Source organism: Rhodnius prolixus, unplaced genomic scaffold, assembly GCF_049639745.1.
Source record: "Rhodnius prolixus isolate KJV_2025 unplaced genomic scaffold, Rpr scaffold_10, whole genome shotgun sequence".
Taxonomy (NCBI): Eukaryota; Metazoa; Arthropoda; class Insecta; order Hemiptera; family Reduviidae; genus Rhodnius; species Rhodnius prolixus.
In genome coordinates, this window is record NW_027411615.1 from 16240107 (window position 1) to 16262314 (window position 22208).

At 29.5% G+C, this 22208-nt stretch overlaps 1 protein-coding gene across 3 annotated transcripts in view; it reads right to left on the reverse strand.

The window, feature by feature from the left end:
* Window positions 1-22208, reverse strand: part of LOC141456915 (death-associated protein kinase 1-like) — a 40551-nt gene that overhangs the window by 9019 nt on the left and 9324 nt on the right. For all 3 annotated transcript variants that reach the window (XM_074133312.1, XM_074133313.1, XM_074133311.1), the window contains exons 7-22: window positions 20824-20875; window positions 19633-19749; window positions 14604-14801; window positions 13995-14192; window positions 12783-12937; window positions 12096-12216; window positions 11796-12000; window positions 11058-11173; window positions 10572-10785; window positions 9766-10025; window positions 3955-4143; window positions 3046-3246; window positions 2197-2373; window positions 1890-2114; window positions 1037-1249; window positions 718-952 (exon numbers count right to left, since the gene is read on the reverse strand). In XM_074133312.1, coding sequence (XP_073989413.1) covers window positions 718-952; window positions 1037-1249; window positions 1890-2114; window positions 2197-2373; window positions 3046-3246; window positions 3955-4143; window positions 9766-10025; window positions 10572-10785; window positions 11058-11173; window positions 11796-12000; window positions 12096-12216; window positions 12783-12937; window positions 13995-14192; window positions 14604-14801; window positions 19633-19749; window positions 20824-20875 — 2876 coding nt within the window. The remainder of the gene's footprint in view (window positions 1-717; window positions 953-1036; window positions 1250-1889; window positions 2115-2196; window positions 2374-3045; window positions 3247-3954; window positions 4144-9765; window positions 10026-10571; window positions 10786-11057; window positions 11174-11795; window positions 12001-12095; window positions 12217-12782; window positions 12938-13994; window positions 14193-14603; window positions 14802-19632; window positions 19750-20823; window positions 20876-22208) is intronic.

A 22208-nucleotide genomic window follows, 5' to 3' on the forward strand; every position in this document is an offset into this window, starting at 1 on the left:
GAGTGGTTGAAGCGTTTCCAATATGGCCGAGAAGACGTTGGAGATGATGACCGCCCAGGTCGCCCTTCCACCTCCAAAACGGATGAAAATATCGATTATAATTAATCAACATTACTACCGTGAGGTGCTTGCTCAACTCCTTGAAAGAGTAAGGGAAAAACGACCCGATTTGTGGAAGAACCAGTCATGGGTTCTCCATCAAGACAACGCGCCGGCTCACACTGTATTGTCTGTCAAGACGTTTCTAGCCAAGTACAACATCCCAGTTTTAGGCCATCCGCCTTATTCGCCTGACCTAGCCCCATGTGACTTTTATCTGTTCCCCAAAGTCAAATCTGCATTAAAAGGAACACGATTTCAGTCCGTGGAAGCTGTGAAAGAAAAAACGGCACGCGTCATGCAGGAGCTCACAGAAAAAGACTTCCAGCACTATTTCGAACAATAGTAAATTCGCATGGAGCGTTGTAGGGATATGGGAGGGGTGTATATTGAAGGTGATAATAACTAAATATGTATAAATTTAAAATAAAATGTTTTACAGCAATAGTCTCGGTATTTAATAGCCACACCTCGTAATGTTAACTGCCTGAAATTTATTAATGAAGAAACATAATTCATACACATGCATGTATGTGGATAAACTTACGTCACTGATTCTATAAGCTTTAAAGACAAAAAAATATTGAATAAAAAGTAAAACTTCAAATGTTTTCTTACCTACGCTCGTATCATTTTGGTATGAATAATAATGCAACAAAGAAGCTGTCCGGCTATTAGGAGTAGCTTCAATGGATGATATTTTATTTGTAAGACCAAGTTGCACAGCCAAAAGACACCAATCTTTACCATGATGATCTGGAGGATCTAATAAAGTGCACACTTTTTGTATACTCAACGTGCTTAACATATCAACATTTATACTGTATGCGCTGCATGTGATTTTTCTTACTTCCTAAACAAAAATACAATTTGAACTATGTCATTTTTATTATATGAAGAATAATTAAATGAATCTCTCCAAAAATACAATCAATACCTCATCCATTCCAAATGAAATCAATTGAATAATACTTTCAGTTGTATTAGCTAAGGGATTTGTTAGATGAGTATCTAAACCAGTATTTTCTAAAGAAGCTTTCATTAAAACATCAGGTGGATAGCAATAAATTGGCGTTGCATGAGTTCTTAAATCAAAAGCACTCATCAAATGTTTTTCCACAACCAATCCTGGAGCAACATCCATTAGTACCTTAAAATAATTTTATTTAAATAGTAATTAAGAACTGGTAACCTAACAAAAATGAAATAAGGTCTTTGCCAACACAGTTTTCACAGTCTCAAAAAAATGTAATTCTTTTAAGACGTTGCATAAAAAAATAAACAAATGTTATTTTCTTTTTAAATTACATTACAGAACAAAGTGAAGGCTTTGTTTATTTACTTTTTCATCATTTCTTATTTTTCATAAAAAAAGGAAGTAGAAAGAATAATGCATAATTCAGTCATAATTTATTTTATTTTGTATTTTTGTAGAGTTTTAGACCTAGGGTCAAATCTAGGTCATCTTCAGAGCTTATTGTCTATATAATATTTTTACATTATTTTACATCGTGGAGTTGTTGTGTCTTCTTTACTGTCTGCTAATGGACTAAGGTGACTCACATGACCTAGTCCCTAGGCTAAAAACTCAGCAAAAATACAACTAGATTTCTACATTATTCTTCCTTTTGGATTAATGAATCAGTCATCAAAATCAATAAACAATAAAAAAATATATATATATACTAAAACTACGAGTTAATTCTACAACTCATTTATTAATGTCATTTCTGCCTTTGTTTGGGAGAAAGAAGCGTAGAACTTAGAATAAAATCCATACAGTTATTTACCATGTCTATAATTCCGAGCAATTCTTCCATAAAGTAAAAACAATTTTTGCCAGATCCTGGCGGGCCTCTTACTTTTACTTCAAAAGATTCATCACCAGTTTCAACATCCGTTTCAAAGGTAATCATACTTTCAATAGCTCCAAAACATAATTTTGATCCGCCCATCCATTGATATAAATCACTCTGCCAATCATAATAGCCTAACACAGTTCGACGAAGTTCAACCTATAGGAATGGAACGAAAAATTGATTAAAAGATTGTAAAACATTTCACAAAATTCTAAACGTTTTTTTTAAAAAAAAATACCTGTAATCTAGGAAAAATGCAATGTAAAAGATGTGTAGTCCCTTCCGGCGTTTTCAATCTAACTCCACCATAGGCACCATCAGTGTAACGATTATCTGAACTCTCCCAAAGACCATCCAACCTTTCAACTAGATTGTAACAAGGAAACTCATATTCCAGTTCACCATCGTTCTCACACTAGATAACAGATTAGTAAATTTATTTTTTAATACTTTGCCCATTTTATATACTAAAACTAAAAAGAAAAATTGGCATCATAAACCAAGAGAAGAAAATTGATGGTCATCAATTACAAAAAAGTCTAAGAAAAGAATGAGCCCTTTTAATTTACACAGTGTTTAAGAGAGCATATATCCAATCAACCCTCTAACTGTAATGGCAGCAGAATCAGACAAAAATTTGAGTTCAAAACAGGAATTAAGATCGAAAATAATTTAAAAAATTATAAAATCTCAAGTAGGACAGAGTTTTTGTGCGGTTCGCAGGAATTTTGATCAAAAAATAATAAGGATTTACTCAAAACTTTATAATTTTACCGAAGAGTAAAACCACTCACAGGAAAGTCTGAATTTAACCATTAGCCACGCTTTATCGATGCCAATCTAGCCGTTATAATTGTCTATCTAGTTTTATATTTAATATATTAATTTCTCGCATTATATTAATCATTAATTTAATTATATGAGTGTTTTTAACTTCTAATTTCCTAGCCACTTATTTTATTATCATATTCTTTACTTCACTCATGGCTTGGCCATTTTAAAATATATTATGCAACCACACAGCCATACTACAAAATAAATAAATAAATTAATTAAATAAAAAACAACTAAATATTCAACTTCTTACCTGAATACATAGTTGTAAAGCTTCTAAAACTTCCAGCATGGCCATTGCATCAGCCTCTGGAAAAGCGACTTGAAAATCATCAACTGTATAACATCCAGTTATTCGAGCATGAGTAATAAAATCCACGGATAATAATTGTCCTAGAACTTGCCCACATAACCAACTTGGGCTTAATATTATAAGATCTCCTATTAGAATGATCTGAAAGAAAATTTCAATTTTATTATAATTCAATAGAAAGGTCTGAGATATACAGTATACGGGGAATTCGTTTAAAAGTCATGTTTAAAATTCATGTCTCCGAAAATAATATTAACAGGAAAAAAAAAATTCGAAGTAAAAAGTTATTTTTCAATTGGAAGAATGGGTCTACAATGGAATAAACTATACCTGCTCTCAAAATTATTAAAAACACATGATATGTGTGAGCCGAAAACTATTATGTTTCTTTATGTCACTTACCAGTTATCGAAAAACGAACATCTGTTATTGAAATACATGATTCCGAACAAGGAAGTAATAAGAAAGGCTTAAAAATTAAATCCACTTAAACTAAATAGTAAAAAACAAGACAAAAAAAAAAATTAAAATTGATCATACGAAAAATATAAGAACCGATTTCAAAAAAATAATTAAAAACCCACAACAATCACACTTCCACGTGATTGACTTAAAATTAAAATCTATTATCTGATCATTTATTTAGGTTTGTATGTACATCAAGTTTTAGCAATTAAGCTTGACAAATTTATTATTAAGAAAATTTCTTATTATGTAAGAAAAATTCCCATCATCGTACCTTTTCCCTAGTTTGAAAAAATGTATTTACTGTGAAGAAACAATTCCAGAAGTTTGACATACAAAACCAAGAAAATTTACAAAGCAATTTCGTTCCAAGGTAATATTTACCTCTCCCATCTGTTCCAACTGGGTGAATAACATTTGAAAATGATCACTGCTAGCAAGAGGATTAACTTGAGCTCTCGCTTCATCTACAAAGGCTTCCCATGTCATTACAGGGACAGATTCAGCCGATTTCCTCAGTGTAGGTAACCAAGATACGATTGCTTCGCAGAAACCTGTCATCTGTCTTGAACCCTGTAATTTTAAGTAACGAGATTATTTTAAGTAGTCGAAAATGAAAAAAAAATCAGCGGGAATTTATGAGAAAAAATATTGCAAGTTTCTTCGTCAGAGAAACATGTAAACTTAATCATAAATTAATTTTGAATTCATTTAACCAAAAGCTATAGTTTCAATTCAGACATGCTAGTTTTTTTTCAAACAAGATATTAAGTGTACGAACAAAATTGCAATTAACAACTTACGATAATTACTTTAATACATTCTATTTACTCGATCTAGTTATCTGTTTGCAGCCAGAGGGAACTATCTCAGCAAGCAACTATTTATTATACGAGGAACGTTATTTAAAAGAAAGAGTACTAAAAATTTGTATCAAACAACTACCCTGGAATACGAAAGCTTATGTTTTTATAATATTGGAAAACTCTCGAAGACTGATTATCTGTTTCACAGCTTCTCTTCAATGGCAAATCGAGATCATGAGATTTACTTTTTTGCTCTTTCTATCTTAAGAAAGAACCGTATACTGCTGAAAGAATTTTATTTACAAGCTTAAATGTTCTACTAAGAGTTTTGTACAACTCAAATCTTCGTTCTTACCATTAAATTACAATAACAAAAATAATTCTTCACATTATAACTCAAAATAAAAATTACACTGAAATTACAAGATAATAACATAACCGCAGTAATTTATGCCAACAATACAACAATAATAAACAATAAATAACTCTTGTACTCGCTCGACAAATATAGTTGACTTGTTAATTTTGCAATCCATTTTTAAAGTAAATATTGAAAACTGTATAAAAATTATCTTCATTCTCTGTTCTTATTGCATCACCAAGAATAAAAAAATACTTAATACTTTACTTTTTCCATCAAAATTATCCAAATTTATAAGCTTAACTCAATCATTTTAGAATCTACTTAAAAATATAAGTGTCTTCAAGAGCAAAAAGTTGTTAGAAAAATAACTTAATCTGAAATTTTAATGATCAGACGTTTTTCTTTTAAAATGTAACCTGATACTAAAAAACGATGTAATTAATTTGTTTATTACAAATACGATGCTTTTCTAGGTGTAATTCCTGGTACATAAAAAACATAAAAAATCCAGCGGAACAAATTAGGTTTTACAAATGAAGTAAAATTCATCTCTCTAACAGACAGATTTCATAATTTTGATCGCCATCAGTAAGAGACTATTTATAATGTAAAGATACGTAAATTAACTGATATAATCATACCAATCAGGTGGGCTGACGAATTACCATTAAATTACAATAACAAATATAATTTTTCACATTATAACTCAAAATAAAAATTACACTGAAATTAAAGATACGTAAATTGACTGATATCATATTAATAGTATTAATATGATATTAATAGCATTTTACACTAATTAAATAAATATGATGGGATATGACTTGTCTTATCTAGACATTGTCTTCTAAAATCACCTTTTCTGTCCAGTAGTAGAAAAGAAAAACTTTACTCGATATATCAAATTACTTCTATTTTTAAAAATAAGGCATGAAAAGTTATATCAATAGCATTGTAATTATTCTTCATTTTTACCTGAGGTAATCAAATAACATTAACACACTTATAACAGTTCATTACAATCTTTATTTACAGGTGCTAAGGAAAAGTATTTGTGATATTACGTATTAGTTAATCGATTGCAAAACACATAATTAGAAAACGTAGGATCAATAGTGTTTTTTAAAGTAAAAACAAATGTGTGGGTAATTTCACATTTTAATTATTAAGTGAAGGTTTTATTGAACCAAAAAATGAACAAAGTACATAAACGGAAAAGAAGGAAATCTTATATGTTAACACACATTTACTATTCTATCAAATAGGCCTCTCGGTTAATTTGAGTTTTTGTTGCCTAAAAAGACAAGTCACTTATAAGATGTAAAAACCAATCATCTCATCAACCTACGATAACTACAATTACCGAATCCAATGCTAGAACATTAGATCACAAGTTTACGATATGAGGAGGCCTAGGAAACCCGGAGGCATTAATTGCTAAATTAATATAATAATAATTAATTAGGCATTAATTTATTTGATGTATAGATTTTGGAATTTCGCTGTAAACTTTGTGTACACAAGTGTAACTCAAATGTATCTTTTATTTAAAACACTTGTCAATTAAGAAAACTGAAGGTGTTAAAAATTCTTCAATTTCAAAAATTGCATGTTAAAACCTTTAATTTGAATTTTTATTTGACTCCCCCCTCATACATTCGGTAATCAGAATTTTCTAGTTTCAGAACGTTCTGATCATCATCTACATTACGAAGTTTGTACAAACTTAACTCGCAATACAATCGTTTATTGCACTGCAAGTGTTAACTATATAATATATAGTTATTTATATATATTAATAATATATTATTATTTGGATAGGACAGTTAGCTTTGCGTGTTTCAGAATGTATATTATTTTTTAATTTGAGTTATTCGTCCAATTTAACAAAATAAGCATTATTAACATATCTTTACAAACAAGAAGCAAGTCGATTTATCCCCCATTGCTGTAAAAATTGAGATGTCGATTATTCATTTGCTTTATAAAACGATAATTAATTGGGAAAAATGAAGGTAGAATAAAAATAATGCATTTTTAAAAAGCTGAAAATTTGCTGTAGGATAATCTACAACATGGCCCCAATTATTCAGTAAATATTTCACTAAGAAAATACTTTGAAAAATACTAATGTCAAAATCGAAAAACTTTCCTTTACCTAATGTACAAATCATGTGCTGCGTGGAATATCTTGGTGGTTTTAAATGATTAAGCATTTTGATAATGCAAAATGAAATTGTAGAAGGTTCCGACATGATAGTCGAAACATCTGATAAAATAAAAGAATGAATAAATGTTATTAATTTAAAATGGTTTATCGACTCTTTTCTCAACCATTTTCAATATTTTTTAATAATTATAACAATTTAATTTTAAACAAAAAAATATTCGTCATCAACTTCATTAAAAAACTACTGATTGATTTTTATACATAACACTGTTAATTTATCACATTTTTACACCCAACTTCGTTAAAGCAGTTTAATAAACTAGGAAAGGGAATTGAATTTAATTCTTTAAGTACAGGTGGTATAAATTTAAATAAATAAAATAAATAAACACAAAAGGATGGTAAAAAAATACATACACACATACTGTGCAAAACAATACGAGCAACAATTGATGAATGTGAGGCAAAATGGATGACTTAATATCCACTATTTACATGTTAGGCGTGTAATAAACAAATGTGATGTAAATCCGTGTCTTATTATATAAATATATATAATACTTTCAATGGTGCCCGTGTCCGAAAATTCAACAGGGTGCACACAAGTTTTCTTTTCTCTCAAGTCTTCGTTAGAAGGGGATCACAACTTGCTAATAATTGAATAATTTTATTTTATTTTTAGAGGTGATTGTGGTGAAGCAAGCAATAAATAAATCATTCAAAAAATTACAACAAAACACATTATTTTGTATTTATATTGTTATGTGACAAGTAACAGTGCTATTTATAACACTGTAACTTAACTGGCCATATTCTTGTTGAGATGAATCCATTAGCAGTTTATACCCTTTATGACCGAACAGTGATGACGTTGTATGAGAGCTAGTTCCTTGTTTAACTTGGGATGTACCCTGATAAGTTGTAAACATAATTTTATTCAAACAAAAAAAATGGATACTTATTATACACTTTATTCAACTTATAATTTGCTAAGGATTCTGCGAAATAATGAGCGATCAAATAATTTCATGACTGAAAATGCAAAACTCATCAATAACCTTGGAAAAGATGTTATGAAGCAAAAAATAATAATAACAAAAGGAATAAACACATGCTGGTTAAGAGTGGCTTAAGAAGATTTAAAAAAAAATTATAATAATTAAGAAACATTGAGTAATAGAAAAGGCACTGCATTGTATGAAGACCACAAACCTATGAGGAACGTATCCGCAAGTTTATAAATAGAATTATCATGGCATCAACTTTGTCTAACATTTGACGTAGTTCTATGCATATCAAAGTTTTTTAGAGCAAGTGATGGAAACAGTAACTTTTACAGTAAATAACCTTTCTATTAACAACGCTTTGGTAATTAGCTGGAATAGGTTTATGGGTGTAGTAAGGTGATTTAAGATTGAGCAAATGTAGAGTAGTGTTCAATGGCTGGCAGAAGTACAGATTATCAGTAATGAAGGTAGTAAAGAACACCATGGCAGTCTTGGAGACATTTTTAGATGTCCTCTGAACAGCAGTAGTTGGATTAGTAAAGCGTTAATTTCTTGATGTGATGAAGTTCAAAAGGAAAACTTTTTAATTAATTATGTGAAGATATAATTAATAAAATTTTATCTATATAAGATTGAGTATCTTCTTGAAAAAGATTCCGATGTTCAGAGACTAGGTATCGTTTAATAAATAGAAAAATCTGCTAGTATTTAGTTGGGCGGTCAGGATGTCTCATAGTTTAACCCTACGTCCTAGCTGATAACGAAAAATACACAGAGTGCATCCGTCCAATGTGGTGTATTTTCAAAATACAAAACCATTAGGAAATAATGATTGTGTTCTGAGTGCGTGCCTCATTGGTTGCGACAGCATGGTGTTAATTTTCAAACTGGTTTGATTTTCCCACAGTAGTAATACACTAGTCATAGTAATATGGAAATAATGAAGGAAAGTGTTTTTAGAAATTACACGTATTCTCATTGCAAAGTTAAATTTATAAACATTAAGAAATGCAATTCTGAAACTACAGTCGGGATTTTCAAGAAATATTAATTCACACGTCTTAAAAAAGATAGTTATTCTATTAAAAATATTAAATGCAAGCTATTAAAATTGATTAAACAATTTTAAATCGTAATGATTTTGAAAGCAATAAACTTGTTACACGCAATGATAAAAAAAACCACACAATTAGGTATCTATCTATTAAATTAAAGTCTATATTTTGAAACCTCGATATTTTAACAAAATAACTTCTGAAAAAAAAGCCAAAAAAGAGATGTTATTCATTTCCTTTAAACTTTAGTTTAACTAAAATTTTTACTATCAATAAAAAAGAACACAGTTCAACGCCTTATGTAACAAGGAGAAAATCACATGCAAGTACCTCATGCTTTTTATCTAGACACTGCCATCATCAAAATGCAATTATCACCAAATCCAGTCCCCTTATCGCACATACCCGCATTTAGCTAGGTCATAGGACAAGTACGAATGGCTAGTTTTTAGGAATGAATTACTGATGGCAAATAATTTTGCTTTGAAGATTTTATGACGGACTTGGCGTCATTCAACGCCATGATTGATTTGATGGCCTCAAGAAGTAAGAAAGAAACTGAATAAAATTCATTCGTACCGAGATTAACCATCTCAAAGGAATATTTCACAATATTTATTGAACTGAACGTCACACCAAAATAGAAAATAGAAATAGGTCTTTAAACTTCTTTTTGTTTGTTAAGAGAACTTATTTTAAGGAATTCAGAAAGATAAAAAAAAATATATAAATAAAATAAATTTTTAATAAGTTCCAAAACAAACACATAAAGCTGAATTATTAATATACATACCTGCCACATAGCATTCTTGATATCCGAAATGGTTGTCTTGAGAAATTTGGTTCCATAGGAATTTGGTACATGTGCATCAACAACTATTGGTGTAGGATGGATGTCAAAATATGTAGAAAAAGCCATTCTCAATTTCTTTGTCAACGCTATCGCTTGAGGGCTGTTAAAATCTCCGTTACTTAACCTTGGTGCTCTTACAACGTCTGCATGAGTTCCGACTAATATCACTCGTGGCATATTACTCGTTTTTCCACAATTTCCTAATAATATTTCAAAAATTTAGTTAAATATTTATACTATCACAAAAATATAGAGATATATTATTCCTTCGACATTGATCTCTTTTCTTGAGCAAGGTGACTCACATAGCTTCTAAGAAACTGTTGAATTATGTAATCTATTAAAAGCTTCACTAAACTACATAGAAAAAAATGCGAAGAGTAATTAAAAGTTGTTTACATATAAAAAGGCACATCTATTCAGATTTCTTTGAATTCCATTCAAAACACAAAGAATAAACTCAACCTTCCACAACAAAGTGCCCGTCTAAGTTCTTTTAAAGCCCAATCAATTTTTTTTTATTCCGGATCTGGAGCAAAAATTTGAAAAAGAATTATTCTCTTACTGGATGTTAAATGAGAGAAGTGGACAAGTATCAAGATAGAGTCGCGAAATTGCCATTCTAACACCCAGGCTATTATTATAACACAGATATTCGTTAAATAAGTTTTTCTATGCATATGATGTTTGCTAACATTAATATTATTTAGTTTATTTCTGTGCATTACCAAATAACTCACGCTCACCTATTGGTTCAATTGGTGGAATCCTTGCTTGAAGAAATGACAGCCAAAAACAACATTGTTTGTACTGAATAGTAGGTGAATCATTCAAATTAAATACTAATAATAAAATTGCATGATTAGCCGATGTTGTAATCATATGATGGTAGAAAGAAAAGTACGTATCCTGTCCTGAAAAGTCCCATAATGTAACGTAACCAAGGCCAGAAATCCATACCTAAGCACAAGAAAAAAAAAAAAAAATGTATAGTTACAAGAGTACAAATTAGAGAATGCTACTTTATTAATAAAACAAAAAATATGAAAATTTCATATAATTATAAAGAAAATAATTAATTATTAATATTTAATTAAAGATAATAATCTTGTATAATTCCTTCCACACGCAAAACTATTAATAATATTTTCTAGATATTCTATTAATCACTAATGAATTAAAAAGTGCATTTTTATTTGACCATAGATTTACTACATAAAAACAAAAAATACCTGCTGAATATCTATTCCCCGAGTTGACTGATGATTATAAAGATCAAAATTAAGGGAATTCTGTCGAGATGTTGTATCTAATTCAATATGCGTTCGACTAGGTGAATTAGGATGAGCTATAAAAATAAAGTTTGACTTATTACTAACTTTAAAATTCTCAAAATAGGGTAAAAATAAAGTAAGAATAGAAAATAATAAATGTACTTTAAGTAACTAATAAATTGGGATGGGCTCAATTCGTGGCCGAATTTGTTACGTTGGATAGTATCACGATGATTTTATTTTATAAAACGTATTCAATACTGTTTAATTAGGCTATTTGTTTTTTTCGACATTTAAGATTATAAATTATTTTATTGTTTTATGTGTATGTTATACTAGCCTGATAATAATTACTATTACAATTATTATAAAATTTTTATACTTTTATTTAAATACTAAACATTCTAAGGGCTTTGTACTGGCTCGAAAAATTAAAATTAAAATAATCAAAGATTTGTTTTTTTTCCTTATCCACAAACATACAAGGTCAGAAATTAATTTGAATTTGGAACTTCGGTCGGTAATAATCCAATGCTACAAACTCAAGAGTCAATATACGCTATTAAACAAAGGCTATATCAATAAAAATAATAACAAACCAAAAAAATCTGTGTTCTGGCATGCAGGAATATCATTCAACAATAAATAGCACAAAATGATGGATAATATATTTTTAAAAAATTAAAAAAAACTAACATAATGTATTCAATAAAGGTGAATAATGATTGTTAAAGTGATTTGATTTAGTCCTTTTAAAAAAACCACTAAAATATCCAGTTCTCATTGTTTCTAAGAGAGTTGACTTTCCAACACCTGAATGTCCAAAGATCTGTACATTAAATCGAGGTAATTGTTGACAGTTAGGTACCAACTGTCTTATGTATAAATCTCTCGTATAATTCTGTAATTTAGAATATAAATGTATTTAAAATATAAAATTTAAAGTATTATTTTTGACTATTGAGAGAAATAATGAAAAAAAAATGAGCAACTCACCGATCTTATTTTGTTAAGTAAATCGCTTATATCATTAAAACCATATTTTAACGCAGTTATTTCAGCCTTTATTCCGTCACTATTTTTTATCTCTGTATTACATCCAGCAAGACACAGGCATCTAAAAATTAATTTACTTTCACTAAGAAAAACAAAAACATAACATGCGTCAACAAAACATTCTCAAGAGTTACATAACCAATATAAATATATATTTATTGTATCGGCGTATATCATTATCATAAATGGTTATGCAGAAATAGAATAATCACATCCGCTTGTGCCAAAGTTTCATTATACTTTCTTTTAGGCAAAAAATAAGAATTTCAGGGAGTTATTTTTTTTTTTTTTATAAAAAGTTTCCGGGTCTTTAGGAGCTTTAGTATAGTAGCCTCAGAACATGGGCCCATCCTAGGCGTAAATGTTGCTTGGTTGGTTGGAATCCCGGTTTTCAGGGCGGCCTAAATGTTGCTCTTTATTTTAATTTCGCTACAGGTCTACTAATAACCTCCTTCTTTTATTCATGAACACAATAAGTTGTGCCAATTGAAAGTATTGGATTCTGACTGCTATTTGTATTGTACAAAATACATTTGTTGACATTAATTTCTAGACTTTCACTGTAACATCCATTTATAAATGACTTAGGAAAAGGAAAACTTCTTACTGCAACAATTACAAATTTACCTTACAATGTCGGTGTGTCCCAATCTTGAAGCAATGTGGATTGGGCATAAGCCCTGATTGTTGGCTGTATCAACATTGCTACCCATTGCTATTAACGCTTGCACAACCGTTAGCATACCTTCTCGTACTGCAAGATGAATAGGAGCATTTCCATCCTAAAGTAATAAGATTATATAATTTTCAACTGTTCTAGTAAACCCCATATAGAAAAAGATTAATTATAATTTAATTCTAAAAAATAATAAGATAATTCTTTTAAAGTACTAATAACTCAGATGATATAAGAGCGATAGACTGTATCAGAGATATTAATAAAAATATTAGTGCGCAGAAAGCAGAGGTTGAGCGAATAAGATGCTCGTAGGCTAATTTCAAATCGATTTCTTGTTTGTTCATTAATACAGAGTAGATAATTGGCAACCTATACATTGTCTCTTTCGCTTTGCTAATTTTGATGATTTTTAAAAATTTAGAATTAAGTTTGGTAAAATACAGATTTATTTGTCAGATTCGCATTTGTTCCAATGACTTATTGAAATTGTTTATGTCCAATAAATTTTATAACTTAGATTCAACCATAAAGTACCAGTTATGTAAAGTTAGAATTAGAAACTCTCGAACACAATGTATAAATTGTGCCTGCAGTACTGTACTTAATTTAAATTTGTTCTATTATTACTTCAGATGTAAATTCCATCTCAAAGCAGTTTTGGAAATGAAGAAAGGTTAAGCTCACTGAAGTTTACACTTCAGGGAAAGTGCATTCTCATTGTCTGCACAATGCTAATAGAAATTCGATATGATAGTAAAAACTCACATTTGAATAAAATCGTTCTGCATTTCTGGTTAAACTTAAAAGTATAATTGTGTTAACTGGGGGAAAAAAACAACTAGAAGAAAATGTCGAAGATTGGAAGTGAGGCATATGGCCCCCAGTAAACGAAACCCAAAAGGTTCTACGCTAGCATATCTAACACTAAGAGCACGAAAGTAAGCAGACTCCAGGTTAATTATACAAAAAAAATCCAATTTAAAATTCCTGCGATTTTTTATTTTTGAGGTAGGGAGGTCATAGAAACATACAAACCAGTTATAACAAACATTTTGGGAACCTCAAAATGATATTTTCGGTGAAATTCATATTAAAAAAAAAACCTTCCCAATTACAATATTGTAAAGAAAAGTTCATAAAAACAGTTTTATTTAACTTACAGAATCATGTAGATCAAAATCTGTACCACTATTTAGCAGATAAAGCGCAACATTTGAATGCCTTCTAGAAATAGCAACATGTAATGGTAATTGCCCAATATGATTTGGTATATGAAGTAATGCGCCATTTTCAACTAAAATTTTTATAACTTCTAATTCACCCCATGCTGCAGCGACGTGTAAAGCAGTATCTCCTTCCTGAAAAAGAACATTTGAAGACCCTGTGTTTCAAATAACAGTTATTTTATAGAAAATAATGAAAATATAAAAACGATAATGTTCTTGAAGAAGTAATGGAGAACATAAATATGTCACAAGTAATAAATATTAGTATGTATGTTACGTTACTTGTAGTACACTTAAAATACGAAATTAAACCCATTCATTTCAATAAACAATATTATGCAATACATTAAAAAATTAATTCGTCTTTCATAGTTTTTGCTTCATACTTTCATAGCTAAAAAAAATCTGTAACTTACACTCTCAATTTTGAAACCATCATGTGGTTATTATAGATGCTAATGCAAATAATTAATAGCATATTTAAAGAAGAAAAGCATATTTAAAACTAAAAGGTAAAGCATGTATGAGGAAATTAGTATCTACCTGATTTTGTACAGAAATACAAGCACCAGCCTTGATAAGCATTACTAAAATACTTATAGAGGCATGTCTAGCAGCATGAATTAAAGCAGTATCGCCTTCCGCATCAGCCAGTGCAACATTAGCGCCACACATAAGTAATAGTCGAGCCATTTCCACCTGTCCCATGGCAGCTGCCAAATGTAAACCTGTTTCTCCATTCTTGTAACAGAAAGCAAATCATAATTTCATTTGAGAATAAAATAAAAATTCGTTTGAAAATATAAGAAATATAATTGAATAAGAAAACAAAATTAGTGTGGACACTCACAGGACCATTTCTCTCTGTTATTCTAAAAGCTCAAACTTAATTTTTAGCTTCAAACTCCGAATATTTGAATATTATTAATTCTTATCAACATTACACTATAATGTAATCTTACAGAGAAGTCTATCCGTGCCCCTCATCAAGAAATGCCCTAACACAAATTTTTTTAATAAAAAAAAATTCAACTGATGAAATTATAAGTTATTTATTTGTACATACGAGTTAAAAGAAAACCCTAGAAGCCACCATTTTTGTAAACCTATCAATCCGTTTAGTAAAGAGGTAGAAAAATTGTCTTCAAACTTCTGAGGACCTTTGAGAAGCCTGACACTCTAAAGTAATCTACGTTCTCTTGTAATCTATAAAGTAATCTCGTATATATCCCCTTTCCCAGAACTGCTTTCACTTAATCATACTTTCTAGGAAAAATGATTTCAAGAAGACGTTTTCGAAACAATCTCAAAAAAATAAAATAAATAAATAAAATTAGCGACCAAATTAGACCACTGCTACAACGGCAGAGCGAGATTATTAAAAAGGAAGAATTACATTGGACTGCCCATCATCTAATGGCTGAAGTCCATTGGGAAAAGCAATTCTTTTTCTCTCTAAAATAATTCACAAGATTAAAAAGTGACTTTATTTGTTCTATGGCGAACATTTTCGAAATCAGAAAATACTATGAGACTAATACCTTTTGTTTGCGATGTGCAATTTTTATTAATTTGGTTTTTGCACCCTACTTAATTTTTGCTACTAATTTATATCACTTTATCTCATTTAAACTATATCACTTATAGGTCATTCGTTTCAAGCAAATCCATGCAAAAAACAAAACCATCTGGCAAACTATCATAACGCAGATAACATTCTAATTACCTCACTTAAGTGAACTTACTAACGTTCAATTTCAATTAACAGATTGAACCACTGATTTAGACGTTTTCTTGATTGAATCTTAACGTGTAGGGAAAACTAAAATGACTTAAAGTATACCTTATAATAACCTTAATATACCTTATATTAACAGCAGGAATTAATTAAATAACATTTTCGAGGCTGACTTAAATTTAGAAATTAAATAAATACATGTAATAAAGTAGATTTCTATTGACTAACTATTTACTTAAAACTAATGATCTACTTTTTTTTACACGAGTTTAGCTTGCTACTACTTGTCAAACCTAAAAAGTTTGTAATGAAGCATAATAAACCTTCCGGCTTTATATCTCAAACAATATGTACAACTTTGCTGAAATTTTTTCATTTTACTTCCATTTTAAAGTTTCCATCACTATGAAACTTAACTTTACGCTTAAAAATTACAAAAATAAAAAACTTTGTATTAAAAATTGAAGTGACTGTATTTTTAATACTATTACAAAAATTAATAAAAGTATGATTATCTACAGCGTGATTTGGTTTGAATAAAAATTTCCTACTTACTTCTTTTAATTATACCTTGTTTTCTGTAACACATTTAGTACTTATCCCATAGAAAAAAATTATTGTTAAGTCGAATTATTTTTTAAAATAAAGACGAAAGAAATTAACCATGAATTTTGTTTGTATATTTGGGTTTCTTCATTTGCATAGTTTAAATACTGTTGTATTGCCTTTGTAGTGCCCACCGTCGCAATTAATGCAGTTGTCGTGATTTTCCCATCTGATGTCATAACAAAGGCATCTTAATTTAGCAGGTTACCAACAAGAGCCACTATAAACATTTTATTTAGTTTTTTTTATATACTTTCAACAAAAAACTGTTCTATAAAAACATTAGATATAACTTATATTAATTTAAGTCGGTCAGTAGGTAAGTTAAAAAATTAATCTAACGCCAAATGTTAGCAATGTAGCCGGTTTATTTGAGACAATCCTAAAAGAGATAAATCTGCCTAAATCTTAGTGAAGTAAAGATGTAGGTCGGCCTAGTCTTTGAGCTGCTGGGTCAGTATCAGTCATACTTCACGGTGTTCCTTATTTGTTATTTTGGAGGTTCTCCTACGTAGTTGACGGTTATTGCCGGTTACAAATGAATATAAATTCCACAGTAACCATTTTAGAAAATGTCAAGTATTTAAAATAGAATCTATCAAATACAAGAACTCTTGCTTTTATTTTCCATAAAGGATGTATTTGATTCAAACAATGTTAGCCATCAGTCAGATGTGAACGCGAATATTTAGCTGCAAATACGTGCAAATATGTTGATTCTAGAAACCACATCATGTCAGCAGCATTATAATCTAAGTACAGGCAGTGGACAAAAATATGAATTTTTAGCGAAAAGTCTAAAATAATAACGTAGTTACATTTTAAATCTTTCAGCAGTTTTTCTGATTACCATAGAAAATGTTGTGCATCCTCCAACGTCTTCTTCTTATTTTTAAATATAAATCTGTCTAGCCAACCAAACTCTTATCTCTGCGCTACTTTTCTTTCGAATATCTGTTTTTGTGCCTGGAATGTGTTTTCTCAAATCATTTGTTTGATTCGCTTTTACAAACAAAAAACTTACATCTCTATGTATGCGAGAAAAGTTTTTATTTCTGAATCGGGCAAATGATTGCAAACATTTTTGAACAATGTTCACATTTGTGAATGAAGCCATAACACTAGGAATTGTTCCGTGGCATTCCAATTCGATTTATAAAACTAGTCAATTTCTAATGATGAGATAGTCAATCTAAAATTCGCACTTAGTACTCACGTCGAAGGTTGACGTTCCATTTGGCTGAAGTATTTTTTCATTTTCCTGATGAAAATATTCATTAAGTGCCACCTATTTAATAAGTGTCATTTAATTGCGCCTTTCCTGTCTTTGCAGTTCATTAGATTCTATTCTTAGCGATTACATCTCTAGATTTCACTTTATCTAGCCAAACCTTGGACGTCTGCGTACAACATCAGCTATTCTTGTTTTTGATATTTTTCAGAAGTAGCAAAGGCTGAGACTTCACTTTAATCTGAAAGCCAGACTTTCACTAGCTGAATCGTTAATGGACAAAAGAATTTTCCGGAGCTGTATTTGAAAGTATTTGCTGAGAATTCCTTTAAAAGTTTCATGTTATGGGACTCTACTTTCTCTACAACCAGTATGCACATCTGTGTTCCACAAGAAGAGGACATCTTTTTATTCATTTATTTATTTTATTTAAAAGCTGATTTTGCTTTTCTTAGAGTAAGGTCTGTTTGCGACTGTATATCCATTTCCACTATTGGATGGATTTGACCGCTTGATAGCCTCAGAATTTTATCCTTTTATTCATCAAGCACACCTGTAGTTGGAATAGAGGTAATTATAAAAAAAAATAAAATAAAATCTCCAGTATTACACGAAACCATAAAGGTGCTGATCAATATACCTAAATTAGCTCCCAACTTTAATTCGCTTACATTTTATCCTTTTAAATAAGTAAATAAGTCCCTCAGTCAGAAAATAACAAGTCAGTCAGGTACCTAATAGCCATAGACAAAAATTTTGTAGACAAAAATAAAAAATGAATCTATTTAAACAACATTAAAATTTAGAAAATAAATGTTTATATTTCAATGAGCTATCACTCTCGAAACTAAGTCAGTTACTAATTCAGTTAAAGTAACTTACCTAAAATGCCATTACACAAATATTTATTCTAATTATTATTTTTTTCTGAGATTGCAGACGCTACCCGCTATTTTTTTTTGTTTTGTTAGCGTATATTTTGTAACACTACCAAACAAATTTTTACTTTGCACAGACTATTCTGCTGACCAGGCTATTCTCACGGAATTCTAGAAATTTTATTTTGCAAAAGCTAACCTCCTCACTCTAGAGCACCTTCAGTAATGAAAAAAACTTATCCAGTAACTTCAGAGAAGTCCTTGGAACAGTGGTAGCAACCAACAACACTCTCGTGTACTACACACCCATCCCTCCAACCAAACTCCTTGGTAACTTACCAAACTCTATAGAGAGTTTTTAGAAAGAGAAAAAGTGCTACAGATTGGAATAAATCCTCTAAGGTGCATTAACCCCGTTCTCTTAAATAAGAGAGGGTAATATCCTCTACATACATTAACACTAACTGATCAGAAATCAATGAATCTTAGAGAGTAAGGCTCAGAATTGGATTTTCATTCTAGACTACATAGGTTATATTGTTTCTCTTTCAAATAGCTAAAAAAGGCTAGTGCGACTTTGGGTAATTAAACAGCGTAATTTTTAAACCAAATAAGGCCACATTTTGCCCAAACTTGAGTTAGAGTTTTACAATGCATTATATTTTATACATCACTACCTTATCACCCAAATACACGCATTCTATTTTCTAAATAATCATATTTTTGTACTCAAGAGCGTCAAATCATACTTTTTGATGAGAAAAAAAAAACAAATAAATAAATATCGAAAGTAAGACACGATTGCAATACTACTCTTGCAGGAAGAATGAGAAAGTAAAATGTAATTAACGAACGACTTTAGAAAAAATATTTTAAAGATGTGAAATACTCATAAATTTTCTCTTACTGCAAATTTGATAAGTAATTCACCCTTCAAAACAGAGCAAACCTTGAAAACTTCCAAAATTGAAAAAAAAAATTGGCAACTTCGAGAACTTGAATAAGGAATATAATTTCATAGTTTTACCTTATTTTTTTTTTTAGAAAGAAAGAATAAATAAAACCTGTTTTATTCTTTATCTAGTTCCATTATTTAAACAATAACGAAAATAAACTCACCTTGTTTGTTTGATTAACGTCTACGTGACCAGAATTTAAAACATCTTCGAACACTTTAATATCACCTTCTTTTATGGCACTTAACAATGTAACCGGGGGGGTTAAAATTTCAGTAACCTAAAAGCATAATTATGATTATAAACCAAGATTTTTTTTTTTTTTTTTGTGAAGAGTAGTAATATAAGAAGTTATTAACATGAAAGTATTCTGTAATTGGTATTTCTCCTTCATATAATAGTTTATAAGGCATTTTTATAACTTATTTGATCACAAGAAACAAATATTAGAAACAGCGTATTATTATCTATTTTTACTGTTCCCTTCCCTTAAGAAAAGCAAATAGAGTTATCTACGATCTTTGGTTAGTAATGGGACACAAACTACCAATAATTAATTGGTCTTATGTATTAATAACTTTAAATATTAAGTCAGTTTTTAATAACTGACAATATTCAAATTCTTTTAAAAATAAAATGTTCTGAATCCACTGAATACAAATTAGTGAAATATCAATTTGAAGTCAATTTATCAATTTGAAATTTGTTCTTTTTACTTTATATTATTTTACGTATATTTTTTGAGTCAATAAACATAGAAAGAATCTATGATGCATTTTACTAAATTTAACTGTTGATAACTTGCTTACAATCATATCTAATGAAACTGGTAGTTCTTCAAACAAATTTAGTAGCTGAGGCATTTTTTAATCACTTATTACGACACTAATTTGCAGTTTTACGTTCACTTAGAATAAAATTATGTAACACTGATTTTTAGTTTTTAATTATTATTTTAATTTCAATTTTACGTAAATAATCATAGGCACAAATTGGTAAGTCATCTGGAAATGATAAACTACGAAAGTAAATAAGGCACATAGTGTTTATATGCGTTAGACTGACTGGTTCCAGAGGGGGATCGATAGAAATACATTTAGCTTACAGTAGCAACCTTCTTTTTTTACCTCATGCAACCTTTATAACTAAGGCAACACTAAAAAAATGGTAATTAATAATTAAGTTTACCAAAATATATAATAAAAATTATTTTTATAATATTTAATAAAATTAAAATAAATATATTTAACTAAACAAATCTGCCTACAGTTACACACATGTCCAAATTGTAACTCCAAACATATTTTAGAAAACATAACTCTAATTTTAAAGGAATAAATTAAATGTTACTTACTTTATGATGAAGCCATGGATGTCCTAGGCAATCAAACACGGAATCCCGTTTTCTGGTAAAAGTAAAATAAAATATTGAAATTTATCTAAATCATTTAAATTTAACTAAAGTTTAGATGTATTGACTAATAATGTTAATAACGTATCAACAATTACTGATTTGCCATAGTTAAAATCGTTACTTAAAAGCTAAGTTGGCCTATTTCATTTCATTAGAACATGCTCTAACTATTATAAATCGTAAATTTATTATTTTACAACAAATAAAGTAATAAATACTTTATGAAAGGTAATAACTTAACACGCTAGTAATTATTAATCAGTAATATTTAATTTTGAAGTTCTAAATTGTGATTAACAACATGATGGAGAGTTCTATCTATTAACTATGGATGTATGTAGTTTCTTTTAGTTATAGTTTAGCTTGTTAGATCATTAACAGTGAGTCAATTTCGGAGTAATTTAAGCGAGCTTCAACGGTTTTTAGAAAATTATTAAATTAACTTCAATGTTGTCTATGCATTTTTTGAACATTGTAAAAAAAAAGGAATATCTGGTTGTCATAGATATTTTTCCAAATTATAATACACTCACTGTTAGCGAAATTTGCTGTAACAAATCTACATACAAAATTACATAAGTACTACCAATTAACTGGTTGCACACATCCGGTAAAAATTATTTCAAATTTAATTTAATAAAAGTTCATTGGTAATTAATCGAATTTTGAGCATACTGAAAGTAGTGAAAAAGCAATAGTTTTAACAGGAAAGTTCTTTTGGTAAGAAGCTTTAACTTAAAGTGTTTCGCTAATAAGCGTTTATTACAGTGATGAGCATTCTCCTTAATGGAGTTGAGTTTGGACTCTCAGCACACAGATCTGTTAGAAAAAATCCATTAATAGATACATGAAGCGGTGCAATTCCAAAGATAACTTGATACGTGCAGGCACTACATAAAGCTTCAAGTGTTCAAAAATCTGTTAAAGTGATGGTTTCAACTCCATTTAATGCCAAAAAAAAAACCTACTTCCTCAAATCTGGCGGATAATTTAACTAAGTCTCAAGCCAGTGAAAATATTATTTAATTGGGGCTTTCTTAGCTTGCCAAAGTAATAGCTAATTAGGTGATTTAAATGTAAAGATGTAAATGAAGACAATTTACTAAGAACTGCAACTTATCATCTCTAGCTCAGGTTTATGAGAGAAATATTTGTTAATGAAATGGTGTTTTAAATTTCTTCAGTCAGATTAGTGCAAATTCTTTATAAGATTATTCTTACACGATAAAAATGTTTATTGTAAAATCAAGAAGCTTAGATTTAACCAGAATTCTAAGTATCTTCTATTTAAAGATCTCAAATATTTTTTCTCCAGAATTAAAATA